At 38.5% G+C, this 25,140-nt stretch overlaps 1 protein-coding gene across 6 annotated transcripts in view; it reads right to left on the reverse strand.

Moving 5' to 3' along the window:
- Positions 1-25,140, reverse strand: part of TRIO (trio Rho guanine nucleotide exchange factor) — a 258,492-nt gene that overhangs the window by 66,856 nt on the left and 166,496 nt on the right. For all 6 annotated transcript variants that reach the window (XM_052781427.1, XM_052781440.1, XM_052781431.1 and 3 more), the window contains exons 26-34: positions 24,116-24,185; positions 23,564-23,653; positions 21,531-21,623; positions 19,224-19,335; positions 16,954-17,144; positions 13,532-13,633; positions 11,160-11,302; positions 10,441-10,540; positions 2,189-2,432 (exon numbers count right to left, since the gene is read on the reverse strand). In XM_052781427.1, coding sequence (XP_052637387.1) covers positions 2,189-2,432; positions 10,441-10,540; positions 11,160-11,302; positions 13,532-13,633; positions 16,954-17,144; positions 19,224-19,335; positions 21,531-21,623; positions 23,564-23,653; positions 24,116-24,185 — 1,145 coding nt within the window. The remainder of the gene's footprint in view (positions 1-2,188; positions 2,433-10,440; positions 10,541-11,159; positions 11,303-13,531; positions 13,634-16,953; positions 17,145-19,223; positions 19,336-21,530; positions 21,624-23,563; positions 23,654-24,115; positions 24,186-25,140) is intronic.

Below are 25,140 nucleotides of genomic sequence, written 5' to 3' on the forward strand. Positions count from 1 at the left end.
TGAATAATGGCTTTGCTGGATTGTCTGAGGTACTTTTCACTATGGGGGAAAAATAAAATCAAAGCACTCCACTAATTTTGCTTAATTTTTATAATCCCTCTGTGAAATGAACACTATCAACCTCTTTCAAGCAGTAGAAAGTTGAGGCAGAGAGCGAAGTCAAATGTATCCAGTGGTTGCAAGTACCCAGTCTAAAGTTGTTTGGTTTTTTGCCCCTTTTTTTCCCCCCTCCCCAGATTACTTAACATTATATAATAGTTTGCATGCTCAATACAGTTCACACTGACTGACTTAAGTCACAGTCACATGCACGGGAAACTTTACAAATCAAACATCCAGCTCCTAAAGCCTGACACCTAGTAATGTGGGAATAAACAATTAGCAGCTGCTTCTTATCAGCTGGGGTTTAGATGGCATGCCCTAACATCCCGCAGGAAGGCTGTGGCAGAGGCAGGGACAGAAGTCACTTCTGAGGCTGCATTCAACCCTGCAAATCATGCTCGTTCTAGCACTGGCCTTTTCTTCTTCATTCTCCGTAATTAATATAATTAATTAATGCTGTTTATTTCAAAGCAACATGTCAAACAAACTAAAGTAACTTTACAGTGCTCTGCCCCATTTTCCCCAACAAACACTAAAGGGAAAAAAGCAATACAGGCTATGTCCGCTGGTCTGACTAATAAAAGTAACCTCTCAAAGACAAAAACAGCTCTGTCTCTCCCTCAAGAGTCTGACAGGCTCAATGTTCTTCATATAACTTATATTGTCCAGTACAATCTGCCTCTCCTAAAAAAAAAATTCTCTGCATTCAAAGGTGAAGTCCCCTAGCTCCAAAGGAAATTTGATTTATCAATTCTGTAAGTGTTGTTAAAAAAAAAATAAAACCTGTTGACATTTCCATGATATCAGTCCCTAGCCAAAGAAAGAAGTGTTTCAGTGATACCTAACCACATTTTTCCAATTTTATCATCAGAACAACTGCAAACTTTCTCTATCCCAATTGTTATAGGACACAAGAGGACAAAAGAGTATTCCAGCTCTACAGCTCAATCCTTCAGACTCCCCCCCAGTCACCCTGCATTCAGGAAGTTCCTGCTGTGCATGCTCCTAATGTGAGAAACACAAACTCTCCCCTCTTTTAGCCAAGCATATTTATACAGTGTCTGAAAAAACTGGGAAAAATTGTAATGTGATAGCTGGGATGGACAGAATAATTGAAAAATTTGTGGTTATATTTATGAAAAACTCTTCAAAACCAGAATTTTCTGTTTTGGAAAACAAGTTTTCCCCAACACCACTTTCCTGCTAATCTTGCTACTTGCAATAATGAACTTTTTGAAATGCATCTTTTCCCCCAGCGGGTGATGAAACACTTTCTAATGAACTGGGGTTTTTTGGTTTTTTGTTTTGTTTTTGCTTTTTTTTAATTCACATTGCTTTCTGTTCACAGGCTGCAAACTCAGGTAGTTTCAAATGAAGCAAGCAAGCATTTTCTCTACTAACAAACTACTCTGTGAGCCTGGGGAGTTTACGAAGCCAAAGGACTACAGCACACCAAAACCTTAAGAACTTTCAAAAAATTATCAGATTTTTCTTGCACCCTTCAGGGGTGCATTCTTTCATGCATATGAAAAAACAAAGTAAGATTTCAGAGCTGCTCTGGGAAAAAGGGATGACTGTGCCACTGCTACTCTGGAAAACTCAGCTAAGTAAAATACAGACGTCCAAACAGCCAGTTCCTGTGCCAGGGCATATGGATGCATGTATTTACCTTTTCCATCGCTGAGCCTGATATTGTCACGACTTCTTACTGCAGGGCTTCTCAGGAACCATTGATAAAGCATGCTGGAGATTTTCTTCCCTCCCCCCTTTCAGCACACGACAGGTATGGACTTTCGTATCATCGCAGCTTGATCTAATATGATACATAACTCTGTTCACCAAGACATAATTTGCTTAAATCTCTTCCCTGTCTTCACGCACATTTTCACTTAACACTGAGAACTGCTGACCGCTTATTTTGGAATAGACAGCGTGGCTGCAGGTTTCCAAAAGCATTGTGTTTTATCTCATTAAAAACTAGAAACCGAAACAGCGCAAGAACACCGAAGTTCCCATTTGCACAGTACTCCCCATTACCCAAAACTTACGCTGCTGACGACTAGACTTTGTTTCCATCATTTCTTACCTTTGTGGTTAAAAATCCCCTCCATCTCCATACTACTGCGAGAGTGAGCGATGCAGAGGGACCCGCAGGGGACCAGGCCTTCTGCAGCTGGGGACCGATCCGTGGTGCGAACCAGACACCAGTCGGGCTTGTCATGGGGCCTCTCCAGGACCTCCACTGTCTGCCCGCGGCGGATTGTCAGCTCATTACTGTTGCAGGCGGTGAAGTCGTGGATTACCACCGTCAGCTCGCACCCACCAGACAACTGTGAGGGGAAAAACAAGAAGCCAGATGAATGCTCGTTATCAAACCATCCGTCACGCACCGTTACCTATTTAGGATTCCTGGCAGGATTCGTATTTTGGATGAGATAGCAAGCTTCTGGGACTTTCCACGTCAAGAAGAGATCATTTCAAAATGAGGCAGTTCTGGCGTTTTAGAACAGATTTCTAACTCTGCTTGTCTCTGCCTATGTTCAAAGCACACCGGTTGTGACAGTGCTGGGCGGAGGATTTAAGCGGTTTTTCTTGCTAGACTGCTCCTTACCCCGAAAGCTGAAGTAGCAGTCGTTTCAGAATATATTTTATGGGTGATAATTGGCAACAAAAAGCCAAGTATTACTAAATGCAGTCACTCAGGAGCTTTGTTATCTTGCAAATTCAAGGCATAAAGAGGGACGTTTTTCAAATGAGCCTACTGCCTTATTCTCACCCCACTCACAGTTCACACACACAGGTCACAAAATCATCCAGGGCACGCCATACATAATTATAAAAATCAGCATAAAGTTCTTCACATAAGACTCCCAAATAGTGAACTACTTGATAGAATATCCACACGGGCTTACAACTTTCACATTTTTGCTGATTCCCCAAATAAAAACACAAAAACTTGAATTAAAAGCATGTAAGCTCAGGGTTTTCCTCCCCCTCTTCGAAATGCTTCATTAGAATTACTTTGCCTAAGTTTAAGTTTCCTCTCTTTGATTGTTTCATCTGCTTTGATGTGAAATGAAAATTATTATCAGAACTTTGCAAAGTTCCCAAGATTGCTCAGCGCCAGAGCACCTATCCAACTTAAGCAAACAGCCTGGGAATTCCTTCTCTTTCCATACGGCTACTACAGCTTTTTGTGTGTGAGTATTTCTATAGCTCAGGCTGCTTCAGTGCAACATTCATATCACAACTCAGCTGGGATGCAACTTCTGTGAATTCAGTAATTTTGGACCAAGCCAGTAAACTCCAACTCTGCGAGGTAATCCTGCAATGCTCTGCGCTGACAAAGGAGGACAAATACCCTGTAAGAGTTCCAACTGCAGCAAATATAGAAGCGTGTGCTACAGCAACATACTGCACGGTTCCTGCCACGTTATTTTTGACTATTACGTTTAGGCTCTTACATGGCTGCCAGCTACATCCCATGAGCTTTAGGAAAAGGAGATAAGAGACTGCATTGTTACTTCTTTATTAGTTTTCATTACAAGCCTGGAACCGAAGCACCAGACAGAAACTTTTCCAGGATAGCACTGTTTGTTATCAAGAACGAGTTTTAGAGCAAATGACAAAACCAGCAAACCCCCAGTAAGACTCAAAGGCTAATTCCAACCTTCTCTTCCTCAAGCCTGCAACAACCGACAGGACATAACTCCTAGCAGATGGTCTGCAGTAACTCCAGAGCTTTCCCATGGTATCTGCCTGCTAATCTTACCGGCTACTCTTGCTTTTGTGTGCATACAAAGAAGGAAAAGTTTTCTCGGGGGAATGCAGGGGCCAAGAAGGGCAAAAAACTCTCATACATCTAGTGTTTAAGGAAGATAAATCAGGTTGCACCCATTTAGATCCAGACTAAAAATTAATCACATTGCTTCTAGTACATCTCTCCAGACAGCCCCAATACCCAAATTACAGGGGGGTACATCTTCAAAACATGCTACCTCCTCCCTCATTAAAAAGTTTCCCGTTCCCTTATGCTCTTTCTCCATATTATATTAGTTTTTAGTTCATGCAAAACTATGCCAAAGGGGAAAAAGTAAAGAGCTTTCCCTTGTTTTCTGGTATTGATTTATGCTACAGCCTTCTTCAGACAAACTCAGAAACAATTGCAACCATCTGTATGCCTGATGGGGACTAACAAAAAAGCTGATGAAGTATTACTTCATAAGGTGTCCAATGCAGACCAAATTTTTCTCAGGAGAGTCCATATCCCAATCAGTGCAAGCACCAGGACAGTAACAAGTTGACACTTTCCAGAAACTGCAACTAGTCTTTATATTTTCTCCTTAATACCTACAGGAGCATAGCTTTGGTGCTCTGCTTGCTTTCCTGACCCTTCACTTCCTACAAATAGAGATTAAAATATAATTTGTGATTGGTGCAACAGCCACATGTTTTTGGCTTTAATATAGATGTTCTTTCTTCTCCTTCCAATAATAATAATAATAATAATAATAATAATAATAATAATAATAATAATAAAAATAAAGTAAGATCTCAGATTTTATGTTCACTAAGTATTTTACATAGTACTAAGCTGAAGGAAAAAGCAGAGGCTGTCAGTGGCTGTGTCAGAAACTATTAAAGTACAAAAAAATCCTAGTCTTTCAGACTGTGTGGGAATCGGATATCCTAGCTGGTCAGTATTCCACCGAAATTCAGTATTCAATCACTCTTCAGTACAGTGTGTAAGACACTGCCTGCACACAATTGTTAGTTCCACACCATCCTCAAACATGCACCAATGCTGTTTGATGCAACTTAGTGCAGGGCTTCTCCACTACTGCCTAACACAACTGAAAACAATGATGTTCTCTACCCAACACACATCTACATCATCACGGAGAACTGACGAAAAAAGCATTTACCACTTTTCCCCTCCTTTGAGATAACAACCCTTCTTTCTCCCCACAACAGTAATGGTTAGGAAACACTGCTCTTTCCTCTTTGTTTCATTGCCTGTTTTCTCTACATAACACACTTTCTGAAAGCAGTTTCATCTTTCGCACTGATTAAATGCAGTTGGACAGCAAGGAGTGTCTGTGATTAAGCACATTGCTCAACAGCTGTTGTTGGACAGCTTTGGCAAGGCTCTCTAGGCTAGCTGGAGGGAAGAGCAAGAGGCACAGCAGAACCGGGAGACTGACTTGCACTGAAGAGAAAAGAGTTACAAACCATCTAAATCCAAATTTAGGCTGAACAAGGGCTTTATATACTTTATCCATCCTTCTCAAGAAACCCTTTATGTAAACTGAATTAATCATGCATGATAAAAATAAATGAGGCTATGTCTGAAACATGGAAACCGGAGAGACAGAGACGAGATGAGAAACAAAAGCCAGACAGAAATAGAACCGCAGATTAAAAAAGGCACAAGGTTTAATTAAACAGCTTATCATGGGACATAGTGTCTTGCTGTTGCTGAAATTAATGTTAACCATCTATGTTCATCTCTCTGGGGCCTTTTAATCACTGTCGCTTGTCGAGAGAAAAAAAACCAAAACCACCATAACACACACTCACTGGCTGAACACATTCTTAGCGTAGGTTTGCTGAAGTCAGAGACTCCACACCAAGAATTCATCTGCCACCAGTATCTGGGAAGTTCACCACTGACAAGAGTTTCGCCAGGTATGACAGCCTTTACATCAGGCTATGTAACCTCCTCTCAGGACTGCAAATTAAATTTACTGTCCCATGGTAATTTTAAATTAAGCAGAAGGGAAAGGAAAGAGAGCAGCTAATAAGATTTCTCAATTATTTCAAGCATGAAAATCTTTAATCCCCTTTTAAAATGGAAACAAGTGCACTGTGGGAGAAAAGAAATAGGAGACATACAAAAGTTCTGTCTCCAATAAAGGGTATTTTTCTTTGACCAGGTAGCTGCCCAGACTTGGTTTCTGACTCTGAAAAGAGGCATATACTCAGGGCCATGTCTGGTTTTTTACTAGCATTTTTTTGTACTGATGGGAGCCTTTTCTCTTCTGCAGTCTCAGCTGGCAGAACTAAATCCTTGGTTGTCTCCTGCTGCTTCAGTCCTTTTTCTGTTTTCCAAAGTACTACACACAAGCTTAAAGAAGCATGAGAATGAAATACAACTTCACACAGACAGCAGTACAAAGTGTTACCAGCTGGGCACAAAAGACAATTTCTTAAAAATAAAATATTGCTCCACTGACCACCCACAGCAGCTAGCATGATTCCTACTATTTAGGATAACGCCCTATGACAGCTCTTCTTCTAAAAGCCTCTCATCTTCTCAGCTACCAAAATAGTAGTTTGGATTATTTCACATTTCTACCAGCTCACTTAATACAAGCATGAAAAGACCTGTCAGACCTACATGGTTTCCTTCAGCCTCCCCATTTCATTTCCTATGCACTGGATCAAGTTCAAAAGACAATGTTAAAATCAGATCAAGCTCAGAGGCTAGGAACTGTTGAAAGGTGGAATGAATGGGCCAAGTGTCATCTCTTTTATTCGTTAGCCACCTAAAATGCTGGCTACAAAGCTACAGAAGGTGAATGGAAGGAATATTGTGAAAGGTGAAGGGCAAAGTATTTACTGAGACGGGTACAATAAGAGCACTCATTCAGAAAACAGAGGTGCTTTGATGGAGTAGAAATCTCCTTGTCAGAAATTTTATATTTCACTCTGGACTCCATTATACCTTCCAATACTTCAGGATGGGTCAGTGCTATAAATGTATTTAGCATGTCTTACAATATGAAGATATACCCCATGATATTAAAAACAGGCTGGAAAGGGATCTTGAGTTACCTAGTCCACTTCTTCCTCTTACTCTAGAGCATGATCAACTACATTTATGTGAATCATGATTAACATTTATCCAAACTGTTCTCAAAGATCTCCAGTTATGGAGTTTCCCCAGCCTTCACAACTACTCTGCTCTAGGGCTTCACATTTTCATACCCATAAAAAATTATTATTGCAATTTTTTATTAAAGATAAGTCCTTTGATGTCATCCCATCCACTGAAAATACGGGTAAAAGACTGTTCTGTAATTCTGTGTAGTAGCTTTTTACATACTTGAAGACCTGAATTTCTTCCTCCTGCCTTTTTTCTTTAGACTCATTAGTCTCAACTCTTTATCTTGCCTTATAAGTTATGTCTGGTAGATACCTAATAGTCTTTTTTTTTTTTTTTTCTTCTTTCCCCTGGAACTCTTCCAATGGACCACTAACTTACTAGAATTCCGTACTCAAAACTGGATGTGGTATCTAATAGAGGCCTTAGGAGTGCTGAGTAAAGAATGAGGACTTTGTTGCTGCAGCACGGCATCCTATTTCTACAAGCCAATATAGGGCTGCTCCCCCCTTGCCCCCCATAATTGTATCACACTGTTAAAATAATAAACAGCTTGTGAACCTCTATAGATTCTAGATCATCTTCTCAAGAACTGTTCAATACTCTCACTGTTTTCATTAGTAGTTAACTATTTCCACCTATTCACATTAGCTCAAATGTGCTCCTATGAAATTGCATGGTATTTTGCCAATTAATTTCTCCCATTTGCCAAAATGATTCTGAATTCTAATTTGCCAATATAGTTTTCAGATGACATGAAGCTGGGAAGGATGTCAGCTTTATAAACATATGGTCTACTGCATCATCCCAGTCATTACTGAAAAGCAACATGCAACAGTGGAGCCAACAATCAGAAATTACAATTCTAGCCCAAAAAGCCAGGGTGGAGAAGAAAAAGAACTAATCATGAAGTTATTCTCTGTTGTTAAGGCATTTCCAATTATGTCAGAAAACAGGACGCAAGGGAAGAAGCTCATCTGGACAACATTCAAGCACTTATTACCAAAGCTAAGGATTTTTAGCTCTTTCAAAGTGTGTCTCTGAGGAGGTGAGAAAGATAATTGAGTTTTAGATAAAGGATTTCATTCTTGATATTCTCCCTGTATAACAGCTTAGCACTTCTAACCAAAACATTGATTTTAAAAGAATCAACTGTCTGAACATATAATTGGAGAAAATAAAACAATGGTTTTACTTGGCTGTTGATTAGTAGGACGTGTTTGGTATTTTTTGTCTTTTCTTAATCACAATAGTAGATACACGTGAACAGAAAAATGTTCAGCAACAGCATAATAAGTAACGCTAAACATTTTTACCACTTGATTAACACTATTTTAAATTACTTGATATTTTGAATGTTTCTCAATTTGGAATCCCAGCTCAGTTTCGGACATGCTCCAGATTCAACTGAGGAGTTCCACTGCTCCGTCTGGCTAACCACATCAACAGCACCTAAAATCCATAAAACTGTTTTATTCCATCTCTGTAAGACATTCATACACACTTCAAGCTTCTAGGCTGAGAAAACGGAGTCAATTTTAAACCCCAAATGGACTGCAACTAATGAATTTTCAACATACAAAGCGAGAGATGACTTCAGATTCAGCAAGAGTGTTTAAGATAGCCTACAGATTTCACTGGTCTTCTGCCTGTTACTGTTACTTAATAACTGTTACTTTGTATTTTTAAACAGATTAAAAATTTTCTCTTCTTATTGTATTTAACAAACCAAAACATATAATAGAAACGTTAAACAAAGGTAGTCTGCTAATTCACACACTTTTTAAAAGTGCACAAACAGTAAATTCCTTCCTTGGACATAAAATACATAGCACAAGTAACTTCCAGGGAGTCTCCTGGTTTTCAGTTTGGTTTTCTTGTCAAAGGAAAGTCTAACAAAAATTTTATACAGTAATGTGAGAACTCAAAAATACTTTAAAAACAACACTATGCTCACTAACCAAATTTAAAACTTCATTTGTCAGGAAAATATTTGAAAGTGTTCCATTCCTCCTTCTTTTAACTTATAACTCCTGTTGAACAGGTTGTTGGTAAGACTCCTCCTCATGTCAGATTGGAAGACAATCCTGAGGGCATTTCACTTGGCCAACTTTCTTAGCAATTCTCACATGATGCATGAAATAGTACCGTGAAGGGCAACAGGAGACAATCCATGCTATTCCCTGGTAAACAGTACATCACAAGCAATGGAAAAGGGGCAGCGGTTGTGCATGGCAGGGATGGATTGCATCACCTCCATTTGAATTGAAGCACAATCCAGCCAGGCTGCGTGCACACAGCTTGACGTTCCAGCCAACAATCAGGGAAATCAGAGAGAGCATCTCTTGCTCTTGAGTGTGATAGATTACCTAAACTCTTACAAATGCATAAAAAATGAACAAAACTGTTTGCTAGTATACACAATGCAATTTTTGTAAATCACTAAATAGCTAAGTAAGAATACAAAGAATAAAATAGCAAAACAAGAGTAATGGAAAGACTTTTTTTTTCCCTCTAACCAACCATTTTTTTCACAGATATCCTCAGAAGAAACCACCACCAAAACTACAGACCAACTTCAGTACAAATACACAAGGTCAAAACATAGGCTATTTTTGACAAATACAAGAGCAACCCTAAGCACCTTATACTTCCCTTCTTCTGTCTTCCTCTTCTTTACATGGAAAAAATCAAATCATAGAGTTTAAGTAACATGCAGAAATACAGAAAACTAACTCTCTTTTAGATGACCATGGGAATGGTCAAAATATTACTCTGAGAACGTATTCACCTAGCTGCCCTGTAATATACTGGTTATTTACCTGTGTAGTTTGCATGGCTCATCAGAATAATTTTAGCCAATGAGGTAATAGGCCAGAAATCCCTAACCACATTTTCAAGTAATTTGGTACGCAGCTTCTATGTTTTTATTCATTCTTCTATTTGACAAACTATTATCCATCTCTACCTCCCTCCAAGGTCCTAACACTTCTCACTTGCCAGAAGTCTTCTTTCAATTCCAAAGTAACACGTTTCGTAAGAATTTTTACTCTTTTGATGCCTGTCTTTCTTCCACCCATGAGAAACTCTGGCTCTGATATCCTTATGGGATAACCCAGCCAGAATCTATAGGCAGAGACGGAGGAAAGGAAACAGTAGCACTGGTATCATATGATAGTGTTGTGGGTTACTCCTCTTTAATATGGTGATTTCTCTCAGCTCTCATGCACGAAGTGAACACTCTTACTCTCTAACCCATGAACATTGGATAGTATTTTTCCTTCACAAAGGTAACCATATGGCAACCACCGACCTCCAGCACAGCCATTTTTAAGAGAGAGAATATTTCCACGCCTCCTCTCTGAAGGTACTAAGGACTAATCTTGGACGCTAACGCACACTAAAGCATGAATCATTTGCTTGCAGAACAGAGCAACACCTGGGAAACTTACCTTATCGCTGTCTAGCGTGTTCTGTGAGGTTCGTGAGGCTATTGAAATAGTATCAGGTTGGCTGCTACCATCTCCCTGACTGTCCAGGTCCTCGCCGTCTCTGCAAATAATTCAGTTTTCATTACAACATTAGCACTGTGTGTGTAACGTGTTAGTTCCCTACTTGCAACTCTAAAGAAGGGGCACCTAGACAGCGTGGCAACAGATACCAGCCAGACAAACTAACTGATGCAAAAATCAAATATTCAGCACTTAATTCTTTGTTCTATGCTTTAAGAGAACAGATTCATTTGCTCAAGCTCTACATCACGTAGAATTAAGGCAACAACCAACCAGCCACTATGGCAAGAAACTTGCACAGCCATTTAGCCAAAGCTAACAAGCAGAACATTGTCACACATTTTGAGCTCCATGAAAGGAAACCAAGGACCTGAATAACACATGCAGAATTGTAAAAATCTAAAAGGTACAGCTATCCTGTACTGCAGCTCCAAATCCCTTCCGTAATGGCTGAATGTACACAAGTCAGAGACTGTTCAGAGCAGAAATCTGAACAAACTCAGCATTGCAGGAAACTGGAAATTAATTGTAAGGTAAAGCTGGCCAAAATGACTCTTGCTTTTGTCCAATTCACCGAAAGTCATTAGAAATTCAACACTACAGAAGAAAGAGTGCTGTTGTGTACTTAGAGATCTTTGATTATTTTAAATACTACTTACCTTCTTCCTTTCTGTTTTGTTGTTGGTGCAGTTTTGGGAATGTGGATCGGCTCTTTCAGTGCTCCTTTCAGATGAATGGTCCTTTCTTGTATCACTTCCCGGATATGTTTGATCCAGTCCTGTTTATTCTCTATACTGGATGCCTTTGATATGCAAAAGAAACAAAACCCCCACAATGGACTACTATAGCTGAGAAGATCCACACATACAGTCAGCTAATAAACACAAAGAGGAAGGCATAAAGAATGACTTTGTGAATCATTTTTGACAACTTGAACAGAGAAAAGGAAATTTAAGCTAGTTGTCTTAATTTTGTATCACCAACACTACTTTACACTTCTCAACATTATTAATATTGTTCTTTTAAAAAACATTCTATTTTGTTGTATTTAGATTTAGATTCCTCTTTCATAACTTGAAGGCTAAAGCCCTGTATGCATCTCATGCAAGACAGGGTGGACTGACTTATAGATACCTAAAGAATTCCAGTAATAACACCTTGAACATTGGTATTTTAAACTCATGCTACATTTTAGGTCAATTCTAACTTTATACAATAAACTACTAACACTGAAAGAAAAATTAACTTATACTGCAACACATATACTTCCACAACACATTTCATGTATTACTCTTCCCACTTCTGAAACACACCTGGAAGCAGAAAGCTAATTTAGGGATTGTATTTTAACAACTGTCTACAACGTATCATCTGTCTTTTTGAGATACCCTGGAAAAGACGTGATATCCAGCTGCCCAACTTGTAATCTGATTGTTTAATCCAGTTTAACCCTGCACCTGAAATGCTATTAAATATAAACATTATTGCAGATCTAAAAAAATTATTATATATAACTTCCTACTTCTTTTAGATGCTGTCTCCTGAAATAATTGGCTTCGAATATATTATAAATACTTAATATACTATAAATATTTAATAACCAGGGATTCTAAAGGGATGGAGAAATTTGCAGGAACAGATGAACCGTTAGGAAAAAGATCTTTGGTTTTTTTTACAAAAAAAACCCCAAACGTTTAGGAAAAGAAGCCAAACAAAAAGTTTTGTTGTATCTTTTATTTAGGTTTTCATGGAATTTAGGTTTTCATGGAATTTCCTTATCATACTAATGAGCTAAGGAAGTGCTAGTTTCCAACCTTCAAAAACGAACAAATAAAAAAAAAAAAACCCCAAACCAACAAAACTGTTGAAAAGCTTCATATACCGTACAAGTTGTCTAAATATCCTATGCTCAAATTAAAGAAGAGAACAGGAACACCTTCAAGTGATCTTATGTAGAGAGACCTTAAACAAAAGCCCTTATACTGCTCTACCCTGGGAGGATCATTTCAGGCTGCAGAGCACTGTCTGGGAAATTATGGGAGTGTTAAGACTGAACAAATTGTATTATTCAGTGATGTTACATTTCGTTTCCTTGCACTCACTGACTGCTGTCAGAAAACTAATGTGAGCTCTTCTTAGCCTATAATTCACTAGGAAAACATATAAATTTGAGTGGCGACATGTAAATTTGGCCATTTTTAAGTGGTACTATTGAATAATCACCAAAAATATCTGTGAAAACATAAACAAGTTTAATAGTAGGTGTATTAACCTGTAAATGGGAAGATGAACTTTTTCTCAGCTCAACACAGCTAAGAAATGCAGAAGAAAAGTTTCAAAGATGACACAGTCCTCAAAAATATGTCAGATTACCTGTTAGCTGCTTGCGGTATTACAAAAAAAGTTCTCCAGTTGAAAGAGTAGGTCCCAGGTTACATACCAGAGTCATGGGGAAAAATGAATTTAGCCTTTCTCCGAGCTAGGCAAAGAACACTACTGACACCTGTAACTTCCCCATACACAAAATGTCTAGGCATTGCATGCACTCTCATCCAAAAGCAAGTATCTTCAGAAAAAGTTGTAGCCCACAGAAAGACATAAAATCTTTTGAAGTGTTTCGATTTCTGCATAAAAATATGGGCCATGAAAAACAGTTATCACCAACAAGCGGCAATGACTTGAGCGTGAAATGTAACACTGATGCCATGATTTGTCTGTGGCATATCAGTTGCTCTGTCAGCTAATGGCTGAAGTCTTCAAGACTTCAGAAGTCCATGGGAGCAAACCTCTTCCTACTCTGATTTGTGAAAGGAAGTTTGTTTAATCCTTCAGTAGACCACACAGATTCCCCTCTGCTGTCAAGCCATTTGAGTTAGATGTATGCCACATCCTTTACACACACAAAGGAAAACTATGTCAGCAGCTGTCCCTCTCAAAGCAGGAAAAGCCATCACTTGTTGCCTTCCCACCAAGTATGAACAACAACTACAAGACTTGGTAGAGACTGTACAAGCACATCTGCTAAGATTACCTTGAGAACAATTTTGTTGTCTGAAGTTGGTGTCCTTCCAACCCACAGAGCAAACTTGCAGGGATCTCCTTCCACATGTTCTGTGACACCCAATTCAGAAGTCTGGAATTAAGAAAAAAATTGTTAGGACGACACAGCATTTTTTTTCTCAGAAGCCACAAAGGGATGCTTATATTCTAAATAATTGAGCTCTGCTATTTAAAGAGATTTTTAGAAGCTTAAGGCTAACTCATATGCTAGAGAGAATCCTTTATTCTGGTGGCAGTGGTGGGGTTTCTTCAAAAAAGGGAGAACTGCAAGCTAAACAGTTTTTCCTGTAAAGTAACAATAGACAATAGCATTTATAATCTGAATACCAAATTGCTTATTTCACATTTTTGACTTAACAATAAAAGCCTTCTAACTCTAAAAAAGGTGCTTGGTAAAAAATAAGTGTTGGCTTCTCTCCTTGTTGATTGCCATCAGGGAACACTCACTAGTTACTGATTTTTATGTTTTCTCTCAGATAAGATATGCTTAAGAATTCTCTTGATACTTTCTAAAACTCTGATCTCTTTTCTGCTAAAGGAGCCTTTCATAGTGCGTTTCCTTCCCTCTGAAACAAATGAAATAATTCAGAAATGCAGTTTCCCTGGAGAATTTTGCAAGACAGCTACATTAACAATCAGTCTTTGGGAATGTTCTAATGTCAGACCTTAATAGCTAATTATCATCCAAAATGTTTTTCACTTTCCAACTGGAACAACATCTCGATCATGTGAATTGGCTTCCAGTTAAACAATTCATATAGGCTCTGCTCCAAAAAAAATCACAAACTAAGAAACACAGCTCAAACCACAAGAACCCTCACTCCAAAAGACAGCTGTTAAGCATTCTTATGTTATTAGAAGCTGTATTTTTCCCCTCAAACGCATCATGACTAGCACATACACAGTTCATTACACGAGATGTTGGATATGCAGTACCTGAGTAAAGGTAATTTTTTTCTTGTCTCACACTTTGATGCCAACTTGTTTTGTTGTTTGGTGGTTTGTTGTTTTTTTTTTTCTAAAAACCCCCAAGCCAACACATCCACCCTTTCAGCTTTGTCATCTCTTTTTGGTAAAACGGACTCTTCTTCACTGAAATACTTAAAAGCCTGTGATGGGTTTTAAACTTGACTCACCACAACTCCTATGTGTGTTAAAAAGCTTGTAAAATACTTAATCCAACATTATATTATGTAATTCAAAGAAAATATACCCTACTGCACTGCCCAATATAAAGTCTGAACAGGCAAGATAGTACAATTCTTAACGTTGTTTATTTTTGAAAGCCTGGTAAATTTAGAAGCCTTGGTACGCTTGTAAATATTATTAATTTTACAAGGGACAACTGAGGGACAATGCAGTAGAGGTCTGGACAGTAAGGAGTTGCAAAGTGGACATACGTTGTTCACTGTCCCTTTCAATACCAGTAGGCATCAAGTGAAACTAGCGGGAGGGAGTCAGGTTCAAAACCCAACACGGGGAGGTTGGCCTGTGCCCAATATATAGTTGAGCAATACAACTCTTTGCAAAGGACAGTGTAAATGATAAAGGCCCGCATGAGGTCCAATGACAAACTCACGGAAGAGAAATCTGTTGCGGGTTATTGGATTCATAGAAACTATATTCAGGTGAGGAAGCCCCTGTACTGCCAAGTTACTGGTATTCTGGCAAAATAACGCCTGCTTGCCTTGGTCCCATAGCCCTCCTTAGGCATCTGCTTTTGGACACTTTATCTGTTGCCAAAGGAGTTCATTAACACATTCTTCCACTAATACAAATCATGCCATTGACTATCCTGTGCTGGGGAAATCACGATGGTCATCATGCCCAAAGTAAAGAGAAGGACCTCACTTTTGTAAAACCATTTCCAGAGGTAGGAGACAGGATAGTGTGCAAAAAAGATCTTTAGCTCATAACAACACGCACGCTTTCAACATCTGTCTGAATGCCTTTTCTAAAGATCAGACGATAAGAATTGCTATAAGAGTAAGCTGCGCTACAGGATATTTTGCCAAATAGAATATGAAGACAAAAAGTATGCTTGTATTTTAAAAAGGAGGCACAATGAGAGTCTTCAAGATTTCCAGCAGCTTCTCTAGGACCGAAGGCTTTTACTAAATTCCTGCCAGAGGAACTGACGTGACAAGCTTATGGGACCGATTTTTCAGCTCTGTCTCCCCTCCCACGTAATGCCTTGGCAGCTGATGTTACCCTCCAGTACACCAGAAGTTTTCTTCTATTTCATGTTCTTGAGAGCACCAAAGAAAGGTGTGACCAACAAAACAGCTGCACCTGTGTTACCTGCTAGCTACCTTGTATCAGGAAGGAGAGCAAGTGTTGGAAATGAAGTGACAGAACATGCAAAGTAAGATACAGAAAAAAGAGGTTTTTTGAACCAGCCTGCTTTACCAGTTTGGACACGGAGGTGGGAAGGGGGAAAGAACAAAGGAAAATGAACTGAAGCAGGAAGAAAAGGCTTAGTATTTATACCATCTAGACTTAGTCATACAGCCCAATAGGATCAATAGAAAAATAATGTCTTTTAGAGTGGGATTCTGAGAAGTAAAGTGATTTCAAGTACTTGTTCTAAACTGTCTGGTAGAAAAGCTAATCTTGCCTCCAACAGATGCACAGCAAGCCATGGGAGACTGTCTTCTCACTTGGCTACCTAAATTTACAGAGTGTGAATACTGCTCTCACCCAAGTCATCCAATGAGACAGGAAGGTAAGGATATGAATTCCAGGGTCACATTTTGTAAAGCATACATGCTATGGATGAGGAAGCAAGAGTGGATTTTTTTTTTTTTTTTTAATGGGAAGAAAAACACTTCCATCTTCACATCCTTTCAATAGACCCGTAAGAGCTATCATTTTATTTACAAGACATTACTGTAAGACTACTAGTCTTAGTAGACATTTTGGCATGAACTTTCCATAACAAGGAGTTCTTGCCTTTCCAGATCAGTATGTGTAGAATATCCAGCAAAATGAATCCTTAACATGCATATTACTAGAACAGCAATAGCACACAAGCAAGATGAAAGCAGCTTGTCAGCTCCTTCCATCCTTCTGCTTTATACAAATAAGCCTTAAAGATCCGGCAATCACATACACAATTAAGACAAAATCAGTCCAGCCTAATCTTGCTTTTCCTTTGTCCTGACACACCAAGATTGACCCGTAGCCTTCCGTAGTTGCTCTCAGCCTACTCTTTCTCCTCAAATGCATAACAAAGCAGCAAACAAAAGATCCGGTCTACACATTCCAAGGCTCTTCTTTCAGTGCACTAAAATAGTTGTTCAAGTTCTTTGGGCACGTTTAAATCACATGAGCTTAGTCACAGTCTAATCTAGACAGTTTTCTAAATACGATCACTTGTTCTGCCATACTTACGAACAGTTTACTCTTGTAAATGTACTTGCTCCTTCCACTGGAGTCCTTTACTTCTTTACTGAAAACCAAGGACATCTCAAAAAGGAAAAGGTGCCTCTCTCTTCCCTTTCGAATTAGAGTTTTTGGGTCCCACACTTGGAAGGATTCTTGAAGGATGAGCTCTCCCTGAGATTCTATATTTTCATCAAAGCCTAAAAACCCAGGGAGAGGAAAGGTTCACCATGAAAAGTTGATAATACGAGGAAATTAAAAAGCACAGCGTCTGTTTATTAAGTGATATGATTATTTTTTTTCCCCAAATAGAGCTTGCAAAAGATGGGATTCCAAGGAAGCAATACCAAAACCAAGACTTGATTTCAACACTGCAATATACTAAACGTAACTGTAGCTCAAGTCTACGTCTAAATTTAGAGATCCAACTGTTAAGAAGTTTATCAACTCTTCTGGCAATATTTCACCAACAAATGACAGATCTGTCTATGTCAGCTTCTGGTAACCTCTTCCACAATGAAAACAATTTCTCTTATAAGCTTTCTGTCACTGCAGAAAGTGAGAAACTTGCAAAGACACAGAGAGCACATCAGGTTGTTCTGACATCGGTAAGCTCCCAAATGCCACCTTTTCTGGTGGTACACCTTCCCTACCATGTATGCAATGAGCACGCAAACATGTTCCAATAGGGGATGAAAAAAGATGGCAGATTGGAGCTGTTGCCAGGTGATCAGCCTGCCATTGAGTCACTCTAGCACTGATCCACAATAAAGAAATCACAGCTGGATTACTTATCTTGAGGCATAACGTAAAGATGAAGATTGAGAATATCAACAATTTTACTTCTATTGTAGCGCTACGGTGTTCTCTCAGTTTAATACACAGCTTTAGAGCTGCAGAATAGCAGAAATTAGTCTACCATACTCTTCTGAGTGGTATTAAACTGCATATTAAATAGATACCGCTTGCCAATATTCTCTGAACAGAAGAGCACCATCCTTCTCAAGAAAACACGAGTTCTCACTGTTCCAAACAGGGCAACAGCACGGAGAGCATCAGAGGCAAGCTGCATCAGGATGTTCATTCAAAATCCTCCAGAGACATACAGAGGAAATGTGCTCACTCACTATATTTGACTAACATGGGATGACTCAACAATACATGCATGATTTGTTATAAAACCAACTTATGTTAAAGATTAGGATATTCTCCAGAGTCGCATTCCCAGTGTTAAAAGATTATTACCAAAGCTGGTCAGCATTTATACTAACACCATCTCCTGAACAAAGCATTTGGAACCGATCCTGCAAACTGACCAACATCGTTATTGATAAAAATCAGGGAAGAGAGGTGGTTTTGGGCATTCACATGATCCAGGATCACATGTCAAACCACGATGAAATTTACAGTAACTTGCATGATACTAGAAATTCCATGACAAGCTCCATTTTCCTACTAGAAGGCAGAGAGAAAGAAAAGGAATATTGACTGAAAGCACCTATGAGTCTTTATTCAGCAACTGCAAGGTAAGGCAGCTCTGCTTCTATCTCAAAAAATTTAAATGCCAAAGAAAAACACTTTTATTACTAAATATATAATGGCACCATCATACATGGTAACGTGCCAGTTACAAAACAGATTTTGGCAGAAAGTTGCTCTAAGCACATAGAAGCAATTACATCCAACCTCCACTGTCTGCCATGAACATGATTATGCTGTTCTGGCTAAGGCTCAGGCTAAATTGGCTTATGCTGACATTTTACTGCCAGAAGATACATTTCATTTCAACCAGAAGTCTGTTATGGAACAGGCAGCAAACAGATGTGAAAACGACAAACTTCTTGGAGACAATTATTTGATACGTAAATCAGCAAAATCACCTCTAATACACTTAGCGCCTCACATAAAGCAGCCAAGGATACTGGTTGGAAAATGTAGCCGAAGCTATCATATCTGACCATTCACCTACTACATTTTAGGTGAGTAGTGGAAAACTTTGTTAACCAACGTATTTTTCAAACCTGCAGTGGCAGAGCTATAGATCAGGATGAAAGAATATTTGAAAAATGAACAAAACTGTACCAGTTGTCTGTCACAATTCTTTTTCCTAGACAAGTTTGCATTTTATATACCTCCAAATAAAAGGTATATACAATACAAACCCAGAGATAAGAAAACATTCAGAGTCATCAGATCTCAACATATAGTAATATAGGAACTTATTAAAGAAAGTTAATCTACAGCATACAGCTGAATTGGAAAGCCAGTTTGAATCCTACCTTCCAGCATGCTGAGGTGCATGGCATCATTGGCTCGCTTTGGCACACTAAGCATCACTTCCAGGCCATCCTTTATCTCACCTTTACCTTCTTCACAGCACGTGAGCAGCTCCTGCAAGACGAGCAGACACGAGTACTCTTTATCACGTATTTCTACACTAATACGATAGACAACCAAATAGTACTTCTAACAAGCAAAGAATCATTTTTGGCCTGTAAAATCTTTTTGAATTCTTACTCTGCCAATGACACGACAGCATACTTTGCATTTATCATGATCTGTTCTTCAAGGAACAGCCCAAGCTTTCAGTTAACCACCTCTAATTTAAACAAGATCATCTGCTTAATATGAAATCTTTAAAAGTTACATTAAGGACAACATTTTTTCTGATAAGCACAGACACAGCTATCAGATGTCAAGGCCCAGAACAACGCAGCTGCCAAGTCATGAAGATGGTGGAAAGCAGGACAGCACAAAAGGACCCCCCGCCTCCCATGCTAGTCTTTGCCTTGCTGCACCGAAGACCAGCTCTGTACTACTGCTGCTAAAAAGAGGATTTACGCTGTTTCATTTTAAATATTCCATGAATTACTCTATTCTGGGTTCGCACAGTTTAAGCATCCTACAGACAAAACTTCTGAATACAAACAAGCATTAACTGACGGACAGAAATTACAGAATACAATATGCTGAAGCGTTGTAGTGGAACTTAGGGTGATGCAGCTCCCTGCCCATTTAACATCCCACAGATATTAACACAGCAGCGCCTGAGCTGATATTCAAACTTCCTCACATCCTTTGAGCATTTGAACAGTATCAAGATAAAATGTAGCATACGGAACCAAAAGGGCATATTATGTTCCTTCTATTATTCAAAAAGCCCACTTAATTCATTCCCGCAGGTTAAATTCCCTTTTTCTTTTTAAAGAGAAAGCCAGGTGATTCTTACTATTATCATCATTACACTATTTTTGTTTAACTGCAAATACCATCATCACAGCAAAACACTACATCACACTTAAATTTTGCATTACAACTCCACAGAAAAGTGAGTGTAACTAAATATTCTCCAGGAGGCACAAGAGACGAGCAGCTTCAATACCATTTGGAAAAATAAGCAGAACTTCTAGAACTGTAAAAATGTTTCCGCTACCATGCAAGTTTCGGGCTCTCCACCCTTCCATGTTTTACATCTCTCGTCTTATAGGAGGGGGAAAAAAAAAAAAAAAAAAAAAAAAAGAAGAAAACCCAGCAACCACCAAATTAATCCATTTTACTATGCAGCAAAACCATCTGGCTCTGCAAACACTGGTGAAACCGATCTATACCATCACTTCAATTATGTAGCGGCTATGGCATATTTAAATTAAAAAAAAATAACTGTTGGAATAAATACCCCAAAATTTCTCAAACAGCACAGCCTAGAGAATTTCTGTAATTTACAACTTACAACTTAAGTTGCACCTTTTTGCAAGGGGAGAACAGACAATATGTTTCAGTTAAAAATGACAGACTTGTTTCCATGCAACTTGACCTGAAATAGCCTGCAATGTTTTTCAGAGATTTTAAAAACAACCATCCATGGCAGTTCTCAAGTAAAAGGGGGAGAGACAGATCAGTTACAGTACTTTTGTAGGCAGCTATTGCAAAACAAGCAATGCAACCTAACAGAGACCCAGCACAGTTCAAGAACACTGCTGCTCAGTCAACAAGACATCTGTCCACTGAGTGAAAGCTCTAACTACAGGTTTCCAAAAGTTTTGTTTATTTTAACAGTTACTATTTACTTGACATTTCCATGCAACGCTACAAGTAACAACTGTTTGTGCAACAGCTGTACAGGTACTCAGTGAGTGTGTGTATATACACACACATATAAATATATTTTATAAATATTTTATATTATAGTTTTATATAAATAAATCTATAAAATGTATATATTTTACAGTACTTAATACCATAAACATAGCTAATGGCTTGCCAAAATTTGTTGCAGCAACCATTACAAAAATGTGCCTGTCTATATGGACATGAATTACTTTTTTACTCTGGAAATGCAAATTATATTTTCTCAGTAAACATTAGTAGAAAGGTATCTTTTTTGATTTAGAGAAGTCTGGGCAAAAAGTTACTTATTTATGCCTTCTTTCATTTTCAACGGTCTCCTAAAAAACACCGCAGCAATATTTGAGGCTGCCTAGGATGCTGTAGTCTCAGAGTGCAGAGTAAAACAGCCCTCCTGATTTCAGCAAGAGCTTTGCCTTCTTCAGAACAGCAGAATCAGATGAAGAACTTTGAATACTGACCTTTAAAAGAAGCTGGTATTTTGTTATCCTTTGGACAGGTTTGATAAGGTAAGAGGAGATAGAGTTGGCCAGTCCGTGTCGTTGTTGTATCTCCTACATGAAAAAAGCAAACATTTGAGGACTGTGAGCACCAACACTCAGATACGGACAGCTTTGAGGGCTATGCAATAATATACATGAACTACAAATTCTATTTTAGCAAGGAGAAATAAAAAAAAGACAGGATGACAAGACATTCCAGCCACAGAAAATGGTTATGTTGTGCATCTGCCTGCTCACTTTGTACAAACAAAAGATTATTAGCTCCAAGGGTACCTGTGAAGTGTTTCAACAAACCTAAATACAAATAGCAACGATTAGGGATAGCAAACATGTGGCAACAACTTTTTTTTTTTTTTTTTAATTAAAATCTGTATTTCTTTTGTTACTCGCAAGAGAGAAAAGAAAACAGATTTCAGTGTTCCAGGGAATAGCCAGGACTACCACAGGAAGGCTGAGGTGAAGGTTTCTTCGCATCACCTGCTAGTATAACTGTTCATGGTCACAGAAAACATCTTGTCCCACAAGGGGGAGCACGAAATAACATTTTCTAACGAAAGGAAAAAGGTTACCGATCACTTCAAAACAAAAAGGCCCCTTAAAAACAAAAAAAGAATGTCCTCCACAAAGCTAAAGGAGGAAAATAGAATTAGATGATAATTAGATGGGATAACTACAGATTCCAAGTACTGACCGTGGTTGAACTTCACGGCCAGTGTTTGCCATTTATCACTGCATGGGATAGATTTTTAACCACATAGTTTCAAACAGCAAGTTATGCACCGCAGCTATATGCTTTCTAACCATGATTATGGTATCGGAAATTCCCAAGATGGGATACACATGACTTTTTCACATGGTCCAGTGGTGGTATCAATGGAAGCTCTTCAAGTTACCTGTGCACAGAATTAGGTCTTCACACTTCTAATCCACTTTAGGTGGATTAGGGGATGGAGAGCTCTGGATACACTGGTAAAACAGAGGGATCAAAGGGTGCTCCTTTGGAGGTGGCAGCAAGAACTTACTTCTAACATAGTTTTAGCAGAGCCCTTTGTCATTTTTTAAAATAGTATTTACTAAATTTTTCTTTGATTTTTTTTTTAGTCATATCTGCCTGATTTCCTGTAACTTACCTGTTCCTCTTAAAACACTGAAAACTTAACAGAGGCTTCACAGAAAGGCTTTACCTCACAGTGTTTAGAATCCCCATATCCTCAGTGATAGACTTTTGAAATTAACCCCAAAAACTTCAGGGATTTTTTTGTTTGTTTTCCATTATGTCCTTCCCTCTACTTCTACAAACAATTCTAAAAAAATCTGTAGTGTCATTACACAGCTAGTGGCTCAGCACAGTGGAGAAGGAAACAAAAAGGGGTAGAGAGCACTCTAATTGAATCATCTGTAAATACACGTTCAACCAAAACTCATTCAGCGTGGCCAAAATTCCGCCCTAAAGCCTCTAACAGCTGCTACATTTTGGTCCTTTCTTAAGTGGAATATTACACATAGACCAAGTAACCTTGGGACTGAATAAGCGAGGTGGTTGGTTTAGCAGCTCTGAACAATGGCAGTGAACTGAATTACCACTACATACAATTACAATTTAAAGATGCTCCCAAAATTTAACAAAGATTTCCATCTTTATGACATACAATGCAAACTAAGCACATCAAAATTCTAAGATTTGAAGAATGTGCTTGTGAGAGCTGAAGATTCATGTCTCAGTTGTTACTGCCAGAACCTGCTTCCAGTTCTGAACTGCTCTGATATGTGACAGTGACTTTTTACATTTGATTTGACAGGTTTATGAGACCGACTGAGCAATATAAGTTAACTATGTGAGATATAGGATTGATTTTCTTAAGCTGACACTAAATTGCAGCATTAGTACCAGGAAACTTGCATTTTCTTAAGAAATTAGGCACTCAGCATAACTGCAAGTATATGATTCAAACTGCCAAGGCATACTTTAAAGATGGACACAAAGTACTTACATCGAAGTATGCTCCTGCATGTTCTAATATCAGCTGGGTAGAATCTGGCTTATTTTTACAGTAAGTAACATACATTTGGAATTTGTCTGCCTGCAGAAAAAAATGCAAATTTACACAGGTTATCAGAGAGCATCATTTCTGTCTCAAACTTTTTACACACAGTTACCAGAGACCGTATCTCCTCTCTCAAGAAATTGAACTATGCAGAATTATTTTCCCATTCAAATAGGCAGCATAAGAAAATACATCAGGCAAGTAAGACTGAAAACGATAGCAATGCATGCAGAAGTAGATTATTCATAGCTAAGACAAAGATACCAAACCTGAATGCAGGTTTAGGCAACTTGCATAAACTTCAAGAGCAGCTAAGCATTAGCATATGACAGCAGTGCCTTAATTTTTTTTTTCCCCTCAGTTAAAGATATACACTTTTACTCAAATTTGAAGGAAGAGTTACTTTTACAAATTAAAAAGGGACCTGAGAGCAAGAATCCATCCATTCATGCTTCCTATCTCCCTTGTTACTTCTAAATGTAAGTCTGACTTCATTACCCAAGTAACGAAGCAATGTCCAACATCTTCCGGTAACTGTTCATATTTTTCCAGCTCCTTCAGGAATATGCTATGGGTAGAAAAGAAACAAATAGTACAAGGCACATGAAACATTTTCATTACAGCAGCTGATATTGATCTACTGCCTGTGAATAAAGCCTGTTAGAAAACTTGCTGTAATTCATACCAACAGCATGAATTAAAAAAATAAAGAGAACAGGAATAGATAAAAATGTGTAATAACAGAACTAATATAAAATGTAATTCAATACAAATTCTGATGTGAAGATCAGAAATTGATCCAGCAGACATGCAGTTAACACATAAGAGTACACAAAAATTTAATAATTGCTGTTGTTCTCCTTCAAGAAGCTTTCCTACTGTTTCAGTTTCAAGAAAAGCTTAGCCTTCATCTCAAGAGAAAATGGAGGCGACTTGCTTTTTGGATGCTCAGGTTAACAGAAAGCATACAAATGACTGTAAAATCAGGTTCTGGAATATGGCAGGTATATTTTATTACTGCAAAGAATCAACCCAATACAAATGCCAACAAATTAACAAAGAGGGAAGATTCAGAGCAAGACTTCTGTACACAGAACTGCCTAGGAACCATTCCCAGTCAGAAGAAACATAGTGGACAAGCCTCTTTCATGCTCCGTACTCAAGTAAATGTAACAATGGTGGGGCACCTCCACAGAAGCTTCTAAGAGCCCTACTCTTTCCCACTAGCAGTCACACATGGAAATCAGGAATGAGGGTTCCGGAGGAATGAGAGAGTCTTAAATTGATGTTTGTGCTATATCTGTATTCTGTTGAGTTCAGTGGTTTCCATTGCAGCAAAATTTTAATGTATCCAAATAATTTCTTAAAAGCTGAAAGATGTCTGAGGCTGAAAAAGACAGCTTCTAACCGTCTACCTACCTGGCTGCAGAAAAGCAACAACCAAAATAATTTAGCAATGCGAGAAGAAATCTTTTAGATTTTTTATGGAAAAGCGTCCATTATTCATATGCACAATATTTTCA

This window comes from Harpia harpyja, chromosome 1 (assembly GCF_026419915.1).
Source record: "Harpia harpyja isolate bHarHar1 chromosome 1, bHarHar1 primary haplotype, whole genome shotgun sequence".
NCBI lineage: Eukaryota > Metazoa > Chordata > Aves > Accipitriformes > Accipitridae > Harpia > Harpia harpyja.